General features: G+C 38.8%; 1 protein-coding gene across 4 annotated transcripts in view; it reads left to right on the top strand.

Annotated features, from left to right (window-relative positions):
• The window catches only part of arhgap39 (Rho GTPase activating protein 39), a 58473-nt gene that overhangs the window by 15290 nt on the left and 24510 nt on the right, over window positions 1-18673 (top strand). For all 4 annotated transcript variants that reach the window (XM_066677470.1, XM_066677469.1, XM_066677472.1 and 1 more), the window contains one exon: window positions 17956-18342. In XM_066677470.1, coding sequence (XP_066533567.1) covers window positions 17956-18342 — 387 coding nt within the window. The remainder of the gene's footprint in view (window positions 1-17955; window positions 18343-18673) is intronic.

Raw genomic sequence — 18673 nt, 5'->3', positions numbered from 1 at the left:
CCGATTGTGCTGGGAATAGTCAACATCCCACTTCCACTGTAAACAGCCATGTTGTCCAACCATTGTCCCAACAAAGTTGTTGATACACGGTCTTCTTTCTCTCTGAAGCTTCCTCACAGGCCTCCTCCCACAAACAAGGAGATTATTTTCTGAACCTCTGGAGACCATATGACAATGTATGGTCTATGATTTCTGTCATTCAATGAAGGTCAGCCTTCATTGTCCATCCCTGAGTAGGCCTCTGACCCTCTTTCACAAATTTGATGGTGCTTAGTGATGTTTTTGTTTCGGCTGGGTGTTTTGCTGCATTCCATCTAAACTTGGATGCTGGGATTTCAAAGTTCCGAGTAGGAAATTTCAACTGGAATGGAATTGTCAGATTTCGTACTCTGAAAATCAGGAGAGCCTCACTACCTACTTGGATTCTGGTGTTCAGAATCCATAATGGCTGCCCACACGTCAGTAGCAAGTAAAAGCAGTAATATCAGTTTATTAGCGCTTCTGTTGTGTCTCATTAAATCAGTCATACACATGTACTGGCCAACTTCTAGCTGTATTTGTTTCATCTTAGTCTCCCCTCTGTCAGAACAGTTTTATGTAAAATAGTATCAGCATTTCTAAATGAAGCTTAATTCAGAAAAATAAAACTTACTTTATTGATGAGTATGATCTTTTTTTTATGCTAGGTACTTTTTTGACAGCAAAATTTTTTAGCCTCTACGTGTTGTGTTCAGTTAAGGAAATTTATCATTGCTTAAGAGATAGTGACAATAACCAATCTAAAACATATTTGATTAACCAGACAAACAGTGACAGGCATAATGGAGAGCTTTTTAATTAACTCTTAATTTGGGAAGGTTATTTGATTTTTTTTCTCCAGTACTCACATATTTTTGGCTAGCAACTGGCTTTCAGTATGACTTGAAAATGTAAGACTCAGTGGAAGCACATGCAACAAAAAATTTCTAGGATTTAAATGGAAATAAATCAAACAGTGTACGGCGTGGGCTTTTAGCCAAACTTCCACAGCATGCTTGGAAGGAAAAGTAATGCTACATGCTTACTTGTCTGTGTGGGAGCCATTGGAGCCAACACAATGGGAAGAAAACAAAACTTCACACTTTGGCTCCCTATTGGTCCACCACAACATTTGTTCACTAGAACCACCTGCTGGACAAAAACTCATTTGGCCAGTTTAAAGGAGATATTTCACTGTTCATGTTAGCTGAGGCATCCATACTGTTCACTAACTGAAAATACTTCATTAATAAATTAGCTGCTTTTTTATCAGTACTTTTTCAGTGATTTATTTATTTATTTATTTATTACTATTATAATTATTAATTTATTATTATTATTAATGAAATACCTACTTTCCATCCTCAAATACTCATAGTACATTGCAACCCATAATTCATCGCCAGTACTTGTCATGTCACAAAATAAAAACACATTGAATCATGCACATTCCTAGATTAATTATATTCCAATTATTTATGCTTATAACAGTTCAAAGTATTAATTAAAGCTTTAATAAAAAATATCTAAGAACACTAGCCAAAAAATCTGTATTTTGTTTAATTAGTATTTGAAGTAGAGCTTACACCTAATGGAGGCTTATATTCACCCGACACCAATTCTTAAATATATTTGGTATGGTTTCCGACTATGTATGCAAAACTATTTTCAAAAAAAAATTACTGAACTAAGGTCCTTTAAGATTACTACTACTTGGTGTTCAGCTGTGCAGGAAGGTTTGGCCTGTACTTTTGTAGATAACAGTTCTACACAGAATGTCAAAACCACATAAGCAATCTGTTTGAAACTAGCCAAATGATTTATGGCAAATGTGTAATCCTGTTTTCAAGATGCTAAGTAATTTATTAGTTGTTAGCTCCATTATTCTCCATTGTACAAGTAAATACACAAGCTTCAGCCTCCAAATGTCCTGGCTGATTGATGCTTTTGTGGTGAAGAGGAAGTTTGATTTTTCTAAGCTACTACTTTTAATGCCCAGGTAAAACTGGCAACAACTACATACAAGCTTCTGTTTCTGTTATCGACAACAGTTCATGTGCCAAACCTGAGCTCAGAGCTCTGCAAAACGAGAAGGCAGCCAAAAGGCATTTTCACATGCATTTTGAACTAAATTCTTACGCCACAGCATGTGAGAGTGGGAGGTGGGTTACATAGAACCCACGCCTTCAGTTGTATTGAAGTCTGCCATTAGAGTGTAGGCATCTTGAATGTACAAAGCGCATTCTCACTGATGTTACTGGGCTATTTAAAATATGACAAAAATTCTTTTTTGCACAGTTGGATTTTTGGACACATGCACAAAGCACAAGCCTGCAGATGGTCACCAATTTTAGGCCTTGGATGTCTCTGGAATGCTTGATACTTGTCACAGCCAGATACGTTCAACATTTGTCACATCTGCTGTGCAACATGTCACCAATGATCTCTACACACGTTTTGGTAATGCTGAATCGTCTATAGCGTACGCTAATAGTTTATTTTTGAATGGCTTCTGCTCATTTTTTTCTTACTACACATAAGCTCTTAAAGATGCACAAAAATGAATATTGTCTGAATGTCAGAATGGAGGAGGTCATAAATAGTGCAGTGCCTGACCTAGTCATGTTTCATGCTTTTTTTTAATGGACAGTGAAAAAAGCCCCTTTAAGGAAGTATTCCCAAACACATTACTGGACTTGCGTTTATGTCAGAGTGGAAAGTAAATTAACATAATGCCAAAAAAAGATTGAAGAAAACTGAACAAAAATGGCAAAAAGATAGAGCTTCTGCTCCTTACTTAGCAGACATATCATTATGATTTTGAAGCTGTAACTTTAAGGTAAAAATACTACCTAGTGTTCCTTTAATATACATAAAATATCTAGTGTATGTCTAGTATATTGCTGCCAGGCTTAATTATCAACATTCAGGTTACTAATGAATCTTTACTGATTCACTGAAACTTTAAGGATGTATTTTATTTTGATTAGTTGGGTAATTATGACAGCCTGATATCCCCTACACATGTTTTAGTGGTGAAGTAGGTTTCTTCAGAGAATTCCAAGATAATATTTTCTTGGGTTCACTGACACATATTGACTGACCCATTCACCCTGAAATTTATACTAGTTTCCTACTTATAACCAGTGGCACTTTTAATGGCTCTGTGAGAATAATGTAGCCTAATTGTGCTCATAAATGTGAGATTTAATTATATTTTCTCTTCCCTCAATTCTCTTAGGACCACTGAGTAACACATCCGAATCTGTTGCCAATCCAAGTGATGCCACTTGTGCAGACACACACACACACACAAACAGACACAGACACACAGCCTTTGCGCACTGGCTATGGTCTTTCCCAGAGTGCTTTTAGGCACAGCTGGAGTCGCACCACGCCATTGGCTCCCTGTCTGCTCCAGTGCTGCAAAGCCCATAGCAACCAGGATAAGTGACAGCCGCATTGCTTTGGCCTAAGACACATACACAGACGCCGTTCATCAGAGTTGCATTTTTTTTCCTTGGCTCCGCCTTTGTTGCTTCCCTTGCTGTCAATTCCTTTACCCCCTCTTTTCTTAAAGTAATCAAGAATTGTTTGTCTGCAAAATATATCTGCAAATTCATTCATTTGCATGCTGTAACCACTTATCCAATTCAGGGGAACGGTGTGTTCGGAGCCTACCCAGAATTATCGCATAAATGTTACTGGAAAATTATCATTTTTTAGTATTCAGTATTTCCAAAGTAAAGGGCTACCTGCTCCTAATGAAACATTAATAATTTATTTTGTGTTATTTTCCATTTATCATGGAGTTATTTGGTACAATTAGCCATTAGTGTCTCCATGCTCTTTTCTTCCCCAGTACCACCTGCTTCATACCTCTGTACCGTAATATTACCAGTGGGCCACAAAGTACCAGACCAATACTTATTATATTTATTTGGGACCATGGGAATGCAGCCATAAAAACCTCACCGTAAAAAAAAACCTGACCTAATTAGGAAAGAGTATTTAAATTTGATAAACCATATAATACATGCCAGACAGCTAACTTAGACTTTTATTTCTTACCTCTCAAAATTTGGACCTATATACAGTCCCTCTACTTTCAATTGTCCACTTGTAAGCAGCTGTTGTAAACAATAATATTTCATTCAGTTTGCCACCATTTTAAAATAGGCTTGTGTCAGCTTGATTTATTGATATTTTACATTTTTATGTTCAGTGATACACATCATATTTAGATTGGCAGGCAACCATACATCTCTTACAAATTTAATAAAATTCATTCATCCATTATCTGTAACCGCTTATCCAATTCAGGGTCGCGGTGGGTCCAGAGCCTACCTGGAATCATTGGGCGGGAATACACCCTGGAGGGGGCGCCAGTCCTTCACAGGGCAACACAGACACACACACATTCACTCACACCTCAAACACATTTTGAGTCGCCAATCCACCTACCAACGTGTGTTTTTGGACTGTGGGAGGAAACCGGAGCACCCGGAGGAAACCCACACGGACACGGGGAGAACACACCAACTCCTCACAGACACAGTCTCCTCACAGTCACCCGGCGCAGGAATCGAACCCACAACTCCAGGTCCCTGGAGCTGTGTGACTGCAACACTACCTGCTGCGCCACCGTGCCGCCCTAATTTAATAAAATAGGACATTAAAATAGGTTAAAAAAAAAGTGCCTTCAAATGGAAAAAGTAATAGCTTTCCTGACTGTATTACAAAAGTGTGTAAAATTTGCGATTGTCTTCCAACTTGTAGGAATTTAGACCCTGTTTACACCTGCACACCTCATGTGCCTTGAGTATAAAGATAATGTCTGTTTAAACCTTGTCCACATAAAACTTCAAATGTGAAACCAAAACGTCAACCAATGCAATCACAATCCTGCTCAAAATAACCAAAGCATTTCCCAATACAACCAATGGAAGCAAAAGCCTGCCAAATGCAACCACAACCCTTCTAATAATAAAACCAATGTAAGTAGAACTAATCATCAACAATGCTTTAAATGGTTATTGTGTTATGAGCTGAGTTGCACAATTCACAGTAAAGAGAATTTGGATTTAAATTCAACACACTGTATGTGCATTTCATTAAAACTGTAAATGCATGTGGTTAAAATAGTGTCCGGGTGCAATCCACATATTATTCTCATGAAATGAGCTTGTGTATACAGGGTCTAGGAGGAAAGGAAGGAGAAAGGGGGATGGGTAGGTTAGCTTATCGTCATGCGATTTCATGAGGATAAATGGATATCATCAGTGGGTCATCGCAGCAGTGTCAAATTATTTCTGGATAAGTGTGTGTGTGTGTGTGTGTGTGTGTGTGTGAGAGAGAGAGAGAGAGAGAGAGAGAGAGAGAGAGAGAGACAACACTCGATAAACCAAAAAACCTCTCTGACCTTAAATTTAATCTATTATTTTTAGATATATTTCTTCTGTACATAAAAGGTATAATAAAAAAGGGCCATTGGTTCATGAGTGCTTTGCTTAGCCAGCATATATTTATACACATATACAGATCTCTTTCTAGGATACAACCATCTATCAACAGACACCAATGAGGGATGTATGTTGACCTCAAGAAATATGTCTGTGAAATTTGGTGCTCTGCCAAGTTTTGAGCATCTATTATTTGCTCACTTGTCTTATCTTGATGTAAATTAAAAGAGATAGTGGATCTTTCAAATCTTCTAATTAAATTGTAAAACATTTTCTGTCATCTTAAACAGTCCTGCCCCACAGCCTAGATTTGACCACATCAGCAAAACCCATGAGTGGGTCAATCACTCAAAATATTTCGCTCCCAATTCATCGATCCTGGCTCTGGAAAGGTCTGGAAATTGTCTGAGTGCATATGTGTGTGTGTGTACCATGAAAGATGCAATAAAAAGATTTCCAATTTGTTTACTAACCAACTTAGAAATTGATGCCTTCAAAAAGTTGAGCCAAAAGGGTTTTTACCACCGCTTTATCTTTTGATTGCACTTCCATTTGGGACCTGAGGATACTAATTGTTGAAGCTTTACCAATGGAATGGACTGGAATGCAATGGAATTTTCGCTCTTTTGTTTGATACAAAACTTTATCTGCTGACCAGTCCTGTTCTCTGATTCTTCTCCTCATTATGGACAATAGGAGACAGATTTTGATTGCAGGCAGGCCAGTCAGCCCTGTTTCACCAAATGAACTGAGGATTTTGAACTGGTTCCCTTTGGGATCCTTAAATAATCTGCCCTATCCAGTGAACTGGCTCCCGTTTGCATCAGTTTCCATGGGAACCAAGCATGCGTCATTCTGGGAATGCTACTATTCTTTGGTTCTAGCCAAGAATAAATATTTGGATTTTGGAATCTGTTTATTTTTGGTGACAAATGTGGCAAACTGTAAAAAAAAGTGCTTATATATGTCATATACGTGCTGTTGATTGATCAAAAAAAATTATTACTTATTAATCGCACAATTTTCTGAAATGAATGAAGCTAGTACTTTCTTGTATTTTTGGTAGGGAGATATATAGGGGTTAGACAATGAAACTGAAACACCTGTCATTTTAGTGTGGGAGGTTTCGTGGCTAAATTGGACCAGACTGGTGGCCAATCTTCATTAATTGCACATTGCACCAGTAAGACCATGTGCATCCAGTGGTTCAAACATTGTATCCTGAAGGCGGTGCCGTGTATCAGGACGACAATGCACCAATACACACAGCAAAACTCGTGAAAGATTGGTTTGATGAACATGAAAGTGAAGTTGAACACCTCCCATGGCCTGCACAGTCACCAGATCTAAATATTATTGAGCCACTTTGGGGTGTTTTGGAGGAGCGAGTCAGGAAACGTTTTCCTCCACCAGCATCACGTAGTGACCTGGCCACTATCCTGCAAAAAGAATGGCTTAAAATCCCTCTGACCACTGTGCAGGACTTGTATATGTCATTCCCAAGACGAACTGACGCTGTATTGGCCGCAAAAGGAGGCCCTATACCATACTAATAAATTATTGTGGTCTAAAACCAGGTGTTTCACTTTCATTGTCCAACCATGGTATGTGTAGTGTGAAATGCATGACATGCTGATCAGAGGGAACCATTTTTCTTTTCAATATTATATCTAATTTTTGATGATTTATGAATAAGACTTTCTTAATTTGCTCTGTAAACCTTTCAGGGAGAGATTTAGCGTCATACACAGAAGCCTTAATGGAGAAGACTAACGCTAGAGCACAGGTCATTGCTCAAGCATGAAAGGATTAAGTGACGTAGGAGATGAAAGAGGAATGTTGGAAACATTTACTATTCTAAAACTTAACGATATCTACATATAGAGTGCACGGCTGTCACTCCCAGGAATCATCTTTAAATGAACATCATCCAAAACAGCATTCATCTAAAACATAACAGTTCTATTATTTTTCATTTCATTTTAACATTATGGGTACGTTTTGTCATTCTACCATTACATAATATAGTCCTTCTATTGCTCTGCAGACTTACATCTTGTTCTCCCTGTCCTTCACAGATCTCTAGAGCGTAGAACCATAGAGCTAGTATTATTTGGGTGGTAGATCATTGTCAGCACTGCAGTGACACTAATGTGTTGGTGGTGTGTTAGTGTGTGATGCACTTGTATCTTTAGCACATGCACAGTAGTGTTCCGTCTGGAGTTTTTAAACACCTCGTTGTCACTGATGGACTGATATTAATCCACAAACCAGAACCATCCAGCCAGTGGCCTGTGACCATTGCTGAAGTAGAGCCTTCCCGGTATTATTGGGTGCTCGGCAGGAACACACTCTGGACAGAGCCCAAGTCCATCATAGACCATTACAAACTCATTCAGTCACTCGAACACTAAAACCCTAGGACACTTTTGCACAGGTAGCACCTACCAACCTGTATTTTTGGACTTGGACAGGAAAGCAGGGCACATGGAGGAAACCCACACAGACACAGGGAGAACACGGTATACTTCTCACAGGCAATGACCAGAGGCAGGGATCTGCCTTTTCTATCTCAATGTCTTACACTCATTCCCTCCACTCTGTTAATCTGACATTCTTCTCTCTCTCTCACTCACTCACTCACTCACTCACTCACTCACTCTCTCTCTCTCTCTCTCTCTCTCTCTCTCTCTCTCTCTCTCTCTCTCTCTCTCTCCCTTCTCTAACCCTTGTTGGAAATGGGTGGGGGAATGTGTGTGTGTGTGTGTGTTAATATGGGTGAAGAGGTGAGGCCAGCATCATTGGGTAAAATCCGTCACACTCCGCTGGACTGCTTAATAGAAAGGGCAGAAGAGTGTATTGGCATGTGTGTTTCATTTATGAATCTGAATTTATTTTCTCAATTTCCTTTTTTCATCGCATCACTATCTTCCTCCCTCTCTCTCACTGTCTCCACTCTGCTTTCTTTTGTCTCACTCGTGCCGTCTTTTCTGACTTTCTCATTTTCTCTCGTTTTCCAGCTCCCACTCTCTCTGACCTCTTTTCTCTTTATTTCTCATTATCCATTTTTTCTCACTCCTCTCTCTCTCCTTTCTCTCTTACCTCATTCTCTCTCCCTCTCTCTCTCTCTCTCTCATATTACCTCTCCTAAACACTATCATATTCTTAATATTTGTATTGCTAAAGTGCCAATGCATGTAAAAACAATATAGACAATACAAACATACATTTAGCATATCTTTTTGAAATTAAAAGTAAAGTAGATGATTGCGTTCTCATAGCAAAACAAACTCCCTCCTCCCATTTGTATTCATTTAGAAACTCAGCATTTTTTAAGGTAGAATAGTATGGTTGAGTAAGAAACTGAATGTAGTTGTCAACCCCTCCAGAGTAATTTTTATGTTCCTTAAAAACATATGGCATCTTGTCTGTGTTTTTTAAAATCAGGAAATATGAGAATTCAGTCTGAAATGTACACACAGTAAGCAGTAAGCATAGCTCTCGGGTGTAGTCTTTTGGCACTGCCATCACAGTCTTTGCACTCTGGGCAGCCAGCACTTCCTGTGTCTGCGTGCCTCTATGGCCAGGCAATCTGTGCTGGGTCTGTAGCTTGTTAAGACAGAGCTTAGTTTACAGTCAGTATGTGTGCTCAGGTGATTTGTCCTGCTGTCTGCTGTTTTAGAGCCAAATAACATTTCGTTATACTTTGTGATTTTGACTTTATAATATGGGATTTGAGTTTTGTTGAAATTTTGTAATTTGGTAGGTTCTGGTTAAGTTTGCTGGTGTTTTCTGGTCCTGAGCCTGAGAGGTGTTAGTGTGTGTCAGTTGGGTTTGAAGGATTACTCTACTCGGCTCTACTCAGTTTTGGGGACCTGGTTACCTTTACCATTAGCACATCTCCCACCCCCCCAAATAGCAACCACCACCACCCCAAAATGAAGTCTGTGATGCCACAAATCACTGTCTTTAAGGAGAACCACAGGCATTGAAAACCACAACAACAGTGGCGATAACATTAAGCATTGTTTACTCATCTTGTTTTCGCATGTTAATATCTGCTTTGCCACGGACCAGTTTAGTCAGATCAATGGAGAATTTTTGTTCCTTGTTGCACTGTCCAGCTCTCACTGGAGCCTTTCATCTGCCAACATTCCATGGAATATTTTGAATCCCCTCAAAAGACCATGCTGTAATTTTATAAGCTGCCATTGTGAGTCAAATAAAACAAATGTGATCACTACTGTGGCTTGGAGATTTTATAGATGGCTAGTTTGTGCTGGATGTCTGCATTTTGACATGATTGACAAGTCTATCTGGCCAATCAGAACTCTGCAAGGTTCACACATCCCATTTGGTTCCCACTCTGCTCACTTGGAAGTAGTACTAAAAAAGTACCCAGTTCCAGGTACCAGGCACAAAATGTGCCTAATGGAAAAGCAAAAAAGTTGAATATAGTTGGTACTATGCTGTGTAATAGCACCATCAGTTGAGTGAGGCCATTTTCTTTCTCTCTGTTTTCTTTTTTATTCTTTCTCATCCACCTCAATTTCTTTCTATTTCTACCACGCTCCCTTTTCCCATAATTCACACTTTACATTAGGACATGTCCCCACGACTTTAGAAATAGGTGATTTTTATTATTCACCAAAATATTTTGTATAAAAACATGTTGTAGATGTCTATCTAAAGAGTCTGTGAAAGCAGCGCTAATCCAGAAATAATTAATTTGACCCTCCCCATTATTAGAAGTACTGGGGTGACGCCCCACCACTTTTGGTTCTGTTTAAATGGATTATTAGCAAAAGAAAAACTCACTTGAACCTCCCCAGAGCCACTCCACTAACCTATAGGGGGATCTGGCCGATAGTCAGACTCAGAGGCATGACCAATTAAAATCTTGATTTAAGTTTGGGGGTGAGACATTGGAGGCATATTTCTGAAACAGCTTCAGTGAGAGGACTCCCATTGCTCACACTAATCTCAGTTCTGGTAACTGTTGTAAATGCAACATAATGTGACTAGCTAATGGTCGCGGTTTATGTTGGGATACGTTATTTGTTAAATGTCTGGTCTGGAGCATTACTTACAACTGCTAGGAGTCAGTTTATAGGTTGAAATCTGAGTGGCTTACATGATTTTAAGGGAAATGCCCCAGATTATTCAATATGTTTGTAGAATTCAGTCACTGGGTAAACAGACATGTCATTCAGAGTAGTAAATAGTTCATTGTTGATACTCAGATCTCTTTACAGTGGTGAAAGGAACCAGGGGTCTTCATGTCTTCAACATCCATCTTAAAATTGAGCCATTTTATTTATTCTATTAAAAAACACCAGTGTGTTTTGAGTTTTCCTTGTGTTTTAGATCTGGAGAAAGAACTAGAAATTAAATTTCAAACTGGATTCTCTTTTAAATGCATCTAGATTTTTTTTTAAACTACACATGCCACAGGGACATACTTCCAGATTTCAGTAGCATTCATTTTTCCCCACCACAGTTGGAGACATGGTACCACCCATGCGTTAAGCCACAGTTTTGCCTAAAACATATTTTTAGCAAAAAAATAAATAGAAAACATTTATACTCTAAATATAATTGAAACCATAATGCTGATAATATTTATAGTATTGTTCATAGCTGATAGGCTTGTCAAACACAGCTATTAAACCATTCATGAAACTCCTCCATTCAATTCTGATTTCTTTTCAGTGAATGTGCATGTCTGAGGATTTGATGTTTTTTAAAGGAATGCGACGTTAAAGCGCAGCTGAATTGAATGCAACAGCTGGTCCGCATTCTGAGCACAAAGCCATGTTCCGCCCATGCTTTTTCACCTCCTCTAATTTTTTTGTCTTTCGTTTTCCCCATCCACTATTCTCTCATCATTCTTACCCCATCTCTTTACCTCTTAATTTAGTGTTAATTGTGTTTTATGTGTTAAATATACTCTCTCTCACACACACACACACACACACACACACCCACACACACACACTACCTTTTACATGAAATCCAATCTGTATTTAAAGACTGTTTGCAGTAGATAGTGTTATAGATTACATTAACCCACATAGCTAGTGGCAATATTATAGTGCTGTAGACTGGATGGATTGGAATCTAAAGCCCAGTGACCCTCATCAGTGACCCCTCAATAATCTCTCCTCTGTTTGCACCGTATCGACAGATTCCATAGTTCTATACAATTATAATCGTAGGTGCACACATACAACTGCGTGTACCAGCTCAGAGAGAGAAAGGAAATGGAAGCATAATGTGTTTATTAGGAAATTGTGTGAATGCAGTGAGGGAAGCAGGTATATTGTTAATGAGTGTGTGCAGGCATGTGTGTGCTGGTTGTTTGTGTATGTGCATGTGTGTGTGTGTGAGAGAGAGAGAGAGAGAGAGAGAGAGAGAGAGAGAGTGTGAATGAACTTTTCACCTTGATCTTGAGAGATAAGCACACTTTACAGAGTTTGGCCTCATGACATTTTTTCAGGCATTTGTCTTTGTCTTTGTGGTCTCTAGCTTGATAAAATATATACTGCTGCTTTTTCTTAACATACCTTGATATACAAGTATACATACAATTACTTATGCTGAAAATAGTGTCTTCTATAGTATTTCTGTTAGATGTTTATGTTTGTTTCAAATATTTTTTGGGGGTGTACCAAGGTTAAGATGAGGTTTATGATTAAGCTTAGCAAATATTTTGCATATATTAACAGTGTGCGGCACAGTGGGGCAGCAGGTAGTGTCGCAGTCACACACCTGTGGGTTCGAGTCCCACTCCAGGTGACTGTCTGTGAGGAGTTTGGTGTGTTCTCCCAGTGTCCGCATGGGTTTCCTCCCAGTCCAAAAACACACAGGTGGATTGGTGACTCAAAAGTGTCCATAGGTATGAGTGTGTGAGCAAATGTGTGTGTGTGTGTGTGTGTGTGTGTCGCACTGTGAAGGACTGGCGCCCCCTCCAGGGTGTGTTCCCACCTTGCGCCCAGTGATTCTGGGTAGGCTCTGGACCCACCGCAACACTGAAGTGGATAAGCGGTTACAGATAATGAATGAATGTATTAACAGTTAGTATACAGTATTGCACAAAAGTCTTAGAGATCTTAGAATAATTTACCTTATATAAGTATATTGCTATTAAATTTAATATAATTGCAATAAATACAAAAGCATAAATATTGTAGAAGTAAAAGACCCCACCCCCCTCAAAAATGTAGACAAACTTTGTTTACAAATATTCTACTTGATTGTATGGATTTATTAAATCATCAGCTCAATTGCTTTTACATAATTAAGCATTTATTAACATAGGTAAACCTAGGTATTGGATGATAGCCTCAGATAACACTGGATTGCCACAAGGAGAGATTTGGAAAGGGTTAAACCAACACATTCACATAGGGAATATCACTACTTACAGTAAAAATGAAAAAAATAGATAAGGAAAAACACATATAGCTGAGCAAGGTTGGAAGTAATTATTTTATACATTGTGAGTTAGTTTGTATGTGTGAGTGTGTCTGTCAATCATGTGTGTGTAAAATAAGAGAAGGACAGCTGTGCTCCTGCTTTAGATTAAGCCTTATCTTCACAGCGGTGGCTGAAGGACAGGTAGACGATAAACAGATAATATATGATGTGTGAAGAGAGTGAGCTTGAGCTTTAGAGATTAAAGAAAGAGGGACATTGAAAGAGAGGATATAGAGTGAGAGAGAGCCAGATGAGTGACCTAGATAGGTCTAGATAGACTGATCAATACTTCGTTAAGATCATTCTGCAGATGATGCTGTCATGAGGTGGCTTGGCCATCAAGGTCAGTCTGCAGATCTGACGTATTACATCACAGTGTGGCCGTGGGCAGAAACCGTCCTTTCACATGTACCTAGAACCTTGACCTTAACCCTTGGGGGGGGGATTGCTAGGCTACTGTCATCTCTTCATTAATGGGAACATCTATAGCTGGCCAAGAGCTAGTAAAAAGGGATGTAACATTTTGAGTCAGAATGTCAAAATCAAAAACTGATAAAAATATATATCGTTAGGGCTGATACACATAACCAGCATCTGATATCCATTTGCCTTTCATTTGAAAGATAAAATATAAAAATTTAATGGAAAAGAGACATGCTAAACAAGCATTAATGGTACTTAAAGGTGACATTCAAATTTTTTAATTTCCTCACCATCACTAATCTGTTTGTTAGCTTGAAACTGGTCTAATATATTTACTTGGCCACACTGTTAATGGGTAAATAAACATAGTGTCTCAGTCCAGAATGCTAAGCATACATTCTCTCTCTGCTCATGGGACAGAAAAGCATCTGGAGGTTTTTAGACAATAGAGAGAACTCTAAACAGAGAAAAGCACAAACTGAGATGAGGTTATTGCCATGTTCCTGCTTTGTATTACTTTAGGTGGAAATGTCTCCAAATTCGAGAGATGGCCAACTGTGAAGTGCTACAAAACTAAACAACTCAAGTTACAAATGAGTTTCTGTCGTAATTCAAACAGAGACTGAAAGGCTACAGACAAGTTAAACTTCAGCCACATACAAACAAGTCATTTTTTCCCCTCAAACATACCCTTCCACTTTAAAAGACGCAGATATTCTGAATGTAAACAAACAAAGAACAGCATTTTGAACTCCTGGAACTGTGATGTAGAGACACTACCTGTTGTTTCACTCAGACACATTATTGTTGTTATTCTTATTCTTGTTATTATCTTTGTTAGCATGATTAGCTTTATTGTCTGTCTAAATTAGATCAAAATTTAACCAAAATTACTGCTGCATTGTCTCCCGTACAGCATGTTTACATAGAATAGTTTCTAATATGGTGTTTCAGACTTGTTTCACACTAAATGTCCATAGCTTGTTGGGGCTAAGCTAAGAATCTACGATCAACATGGCAGCTCACACAAAACAAGTGAAACTGTTAGATGAGTTATTACTGGGGTTCAGTCTTCTTTAAACACATCTTTACAATCACAAACTGCTGAGCAACTATAGCTTTTAGCAAATCTCAAGGTGTCATTTATGTGAAGCACAGAAGGTCAGTTAACAAACTAATACTATGAGGTACATTGCATCAAAACTCAACAGATGACCCAGAAATAAATGGTCTAATATCTCATTTTTTATAGCATTGATTGTTAAGTCAGTGCCATTAGTGCTAACAATGTTTTGGTCTCATCACACTGCATAGTGTAGTGTTTTCTTTGCTGATGTTAGCTGTTCTACTGTCCACAAGGTCATGCATCGATATCTGAAAAAAAAAAAGATCTATGATCTATGGTCTTATTACGTCTGTATGATTAATGAAATATAGATTTGGAGCCATGCCTTCCTGGGCATTTTACTGATCATATTTTCAATCCATTTGTATCTTCTGCCACTAAGCCACAATCACTGATTAATAGGCTTAGCCGACATTTCCTCTACACTCTCCTCATCCACACACAACTGCACCTGCACCAGATAATCAGCTTCATGGTCATTAAGAGGGACAACTTAAATAGATGGGTACCATGGTATGCTCCAGAACATTGTGCAAGATTAAATGATCCTATTTCTACTCTGAAAAGGCCTCTAGAAACACCTTTCAACAAGATTTCAGCATTCAGATTAGCCTGGATCAGAGCAGATTAGATTAGATTAAGGGATTAGTGGAACTTTGCTGAGGGATTTAGTGGTTTCATTATGGCAGTCACAGGCATATGGGATACAATTTTACACAAAGAAACACAGATGTGAACAATCGCACACCCACAGAGACACACACATATTAAACACAATACACATATATACAGATAAATGATTATATGATTTGACAGAACTCAACCAAACTAATCTTGTCTGACATCCTTTATAGTGAATTCAGCTCCTTTAAAGTGCATAGGTTGTAGATACAGCTTTTAAGGTGGCAGCCATGGCCTATTGGTTAGCAAACTGGGCTTGGGGCTTGATGAGTACATGAAGGTCACTAGTTTGATTCCACAACCAGCAGGAAAAGTGGGGGGCAGGGTGAGTGAAGGAACAGCACTGTCCTCCGCTCTCAATACATGGCGGAGGTGTCCTTGTGCAAGGCACCTAACCCCCCAACTGCTCCCAAGGCGCTCGGGATGGCTGCCCACTAATCAGGGTGTGTGTGTTCGTTGCCATGGATGGGTTAAATGCAGTAGACACATTTTGTTGTACAATCTACATTAACAAATATATGCATGTTTGCAGGATTGTATGATTTATAATCTCCACAGAAAAACACTCCAAAGTTACTATGCCTGGCATGGACTACAGTGGTATAAAGCCCATAATTTAGCTGTGAATCAGTGGGGGCACCATTCTCTTGAGCAGCGTTTCTCAAAAGCATGCAAAACCCCAGAACTAAAATAAAATAAAAGAATGAAAAACAAAAACACACCACACAGACCACATTGAAAAAAACAAGCACCAGCAACTGTAATCATACATTATATTTTTAAACATTTCCTGAATATATATTTGTGACAACAGCATATCTACTATATATTTATTGAATAATTTTCTTGAGAGTGACATGGGTTTTTAGCTGCGTCCACTGTGTCCCAAACACTACATGAACCCACCGTCCCGCTCTGTCAGTGCACAAAAAAACTCAGATATTCAATACTGACTAAATCTCATAGAGAATCGCCCAAAGTCAATACCTGACCTCACTTATGTTCTTCCAGGAAAAACAAATATCTCAGTAGTGTGTCTGAAGTGTAAATTAAAATCTGTTTCTCCAGCAAATTGGGCTTTTCTCAAACTAATGCCCATGTTGTGCATGCAGTATCTGACTTTTATTTTAATTATAAATCATACATGGTATAAGATGTCAAATATTCTATGCCAATCCAGTAGAGCTTCACATAGGGCCCACCCCACTCTCTTCCTACCTGCCGCCACCACATTTCTGTTTAAATCCTACATTTAAACCGTAAGGTTGCTGTAGCCGTTTGTGATACAGTCAGCAACCAGCTACATCTAGCAGCATTTAAATGAAGAATATTCTTCCTGATGCGAAAACTGCACAAGGAGGGATATAGCAGACTTGGTTACAAATCCCCTAACACCTATTTCCACCGGTCTGACATGTGCCTGGCACCCGCGTTCCCTCACCTCAGCCGCCAATTTGCCGCACTTCAGCTTCTTCCTTTCGAATGCTTCATCTACTGCATCCTCAAATGGAACTGTTAATGCTATGAAATAGACTACCCGTTTACTTTCAGAACACAATGCACTCTGGGACACATAGTTTTTCTTACCTACATCTACCAGCAATTTCTAGTCTATCTACCAATATTTATAGCCTGCACATGCTCTTGAATATATTCCCCCTCATATAATTAGTCATATAATGCATTTATTATCACAGCCACTGATGCTTCATATATATATATATATATACACATTATTTATGTATATATACATTATGCAAATACTATGCTGCTGAACATTACTTCAGTTCAGAATTCTGAATATGACGTTTGTAACGTGACGTGTAATGTATATTAATATGTTGGTGTTATTTTGCAAACTCAGTTTTCACCTCAGAGTGGATTCCAAAGAGGTCTGGTGTATGTGTTGTGTATGTATAGAAAACAACAGTAATTTTTTCTTTTTTTAAATAAAGGCAACATTTGATATTTTCTACATACTTGTTGCATTCTATTAACATCTACTTCTCATAGTGGTGAAATGTCTGAAGCAGCACTTAAAAAAGTGTGACATAACACGGAAGACCTAGGATTCTTTTTCTACTCGAAATTAAGAGAAGAACATTTGAAAAAATTTTACATTTGACACAAAGAAACAAAATTGTGAAAATTAAGAAGAATTTATTGAATACTTTGAAATATTGTTAATACAACAGAGGCTTCCATCCACACTTGAGAGGCAGGTTATTTGGAGTGCGTTACAGAAAATATGCTCATACCACCAGCTAAGAAATTCTAAAATGTATGTAAATAATTTAAAGATTTCAAAAATAAATAAATAAATAAATAAAAATAGATGCATTGTCTCATGCTTTTTTAGCTTTCCTATTTTTTAACTATTCAAAACACTTAAAGCAACACTATGTAGTATTTTTACTTAATATTGACCTATAATAGGGGAAATAAAGCCTCTGTGGTTGCTACCCCAGGCTCAGCACCAAAGAAATGCACTATGTATATTTTGGGGGGAGGGTAGGAAACCATCCCCACTCCCTCCCACTCTCCATTATTTTCAGGACTCTGCTGTAAAAGTGAATTACACTTTTTAAAACAATATAGCAATAATACTATAGAATGATTTAGTTTCATTCTTCTCTCAAGCTAGGATTTTTTGATTAATTATTTATGTTGTTATATTCCTTAGTTGTGTTTCATTTAGAAGCCATTTCTTTTTACAATGGATATTTATTTTACAATGAAAATATGTATCTATCTGTGTGCGTTCAGGTTGGAGTGGGTGGAGATCATCGAGCCTCGGACGAGGGAGCGGATGTACGCCAACCTGCTGACGGGCGAGTGTGTGTGGGATGCCCCAGCAGGGGTGAGGATCAAGCGCAGTGGTCAGGACCAGTGGTGGGAGCTGTTTGACTCCAACACCTCGCGGTTCTATTACTACAATGCCTCCACCCAACGAACCGTGTGGCACCGCCCTCATGGCTGTGACATCATCCCTCTCGCCAAGCTACAGACCCTTAAACAGAACACGGATTCGCCGCCTCCCGTCTCCACGACAATCAGTGCCTCGGCCGACAGCAGCCCGGCCCGCAGCGCTGTCAGCACCACATCATCACAGGAACAGGAGGAGAAATCAGCACCCAGGGAAGAGGGAGAGAGGTGAGAGAGAGAAAAAGAGAAAGAGAAAAAAAAAAATATATATATATATATAAAGAGAGAGAGAAAGAGAGGCCTCTCTCTATTTTCTGTCACACATAATCAACAGCCTCTTTCTGTCTCCCATACCCAATTCCAATGTCATGTCTTTCCAAAAACCAGTTCCGGTTTGGGGTGGGTCCAGAGCTACACAGAATCACTGGGTGCAAGGCAGGAACACACCCTGGAAGGGGTGCCACCTTCACACTCACACATTCACACCTATGGATACTTTTGAGTCATCAATCCACCCACTAACATGTGTTTTTGGACCGTGGGAGGAAACCGGAGCACC

This window comes from Hoplias malabaricus, chromosome 7 (genome assembly GCF_029633855.1).
Source record: "Hoplias malabaricus isolate fHopMal1 chromosome 7, fHopMal1.hap1, whole genome shotgun sequence".
Lineage (NCBI taxonomy): Eukaryota > Metazoa > Chordata > Actinopteri > Characiformes > Erythrinidae > Hoplias > Hoplias malabaricus.
Note: the sequence above shows the minus strand (reverse complement) of the source record. Positions and strands in the feature narration are given on the sequence as shown.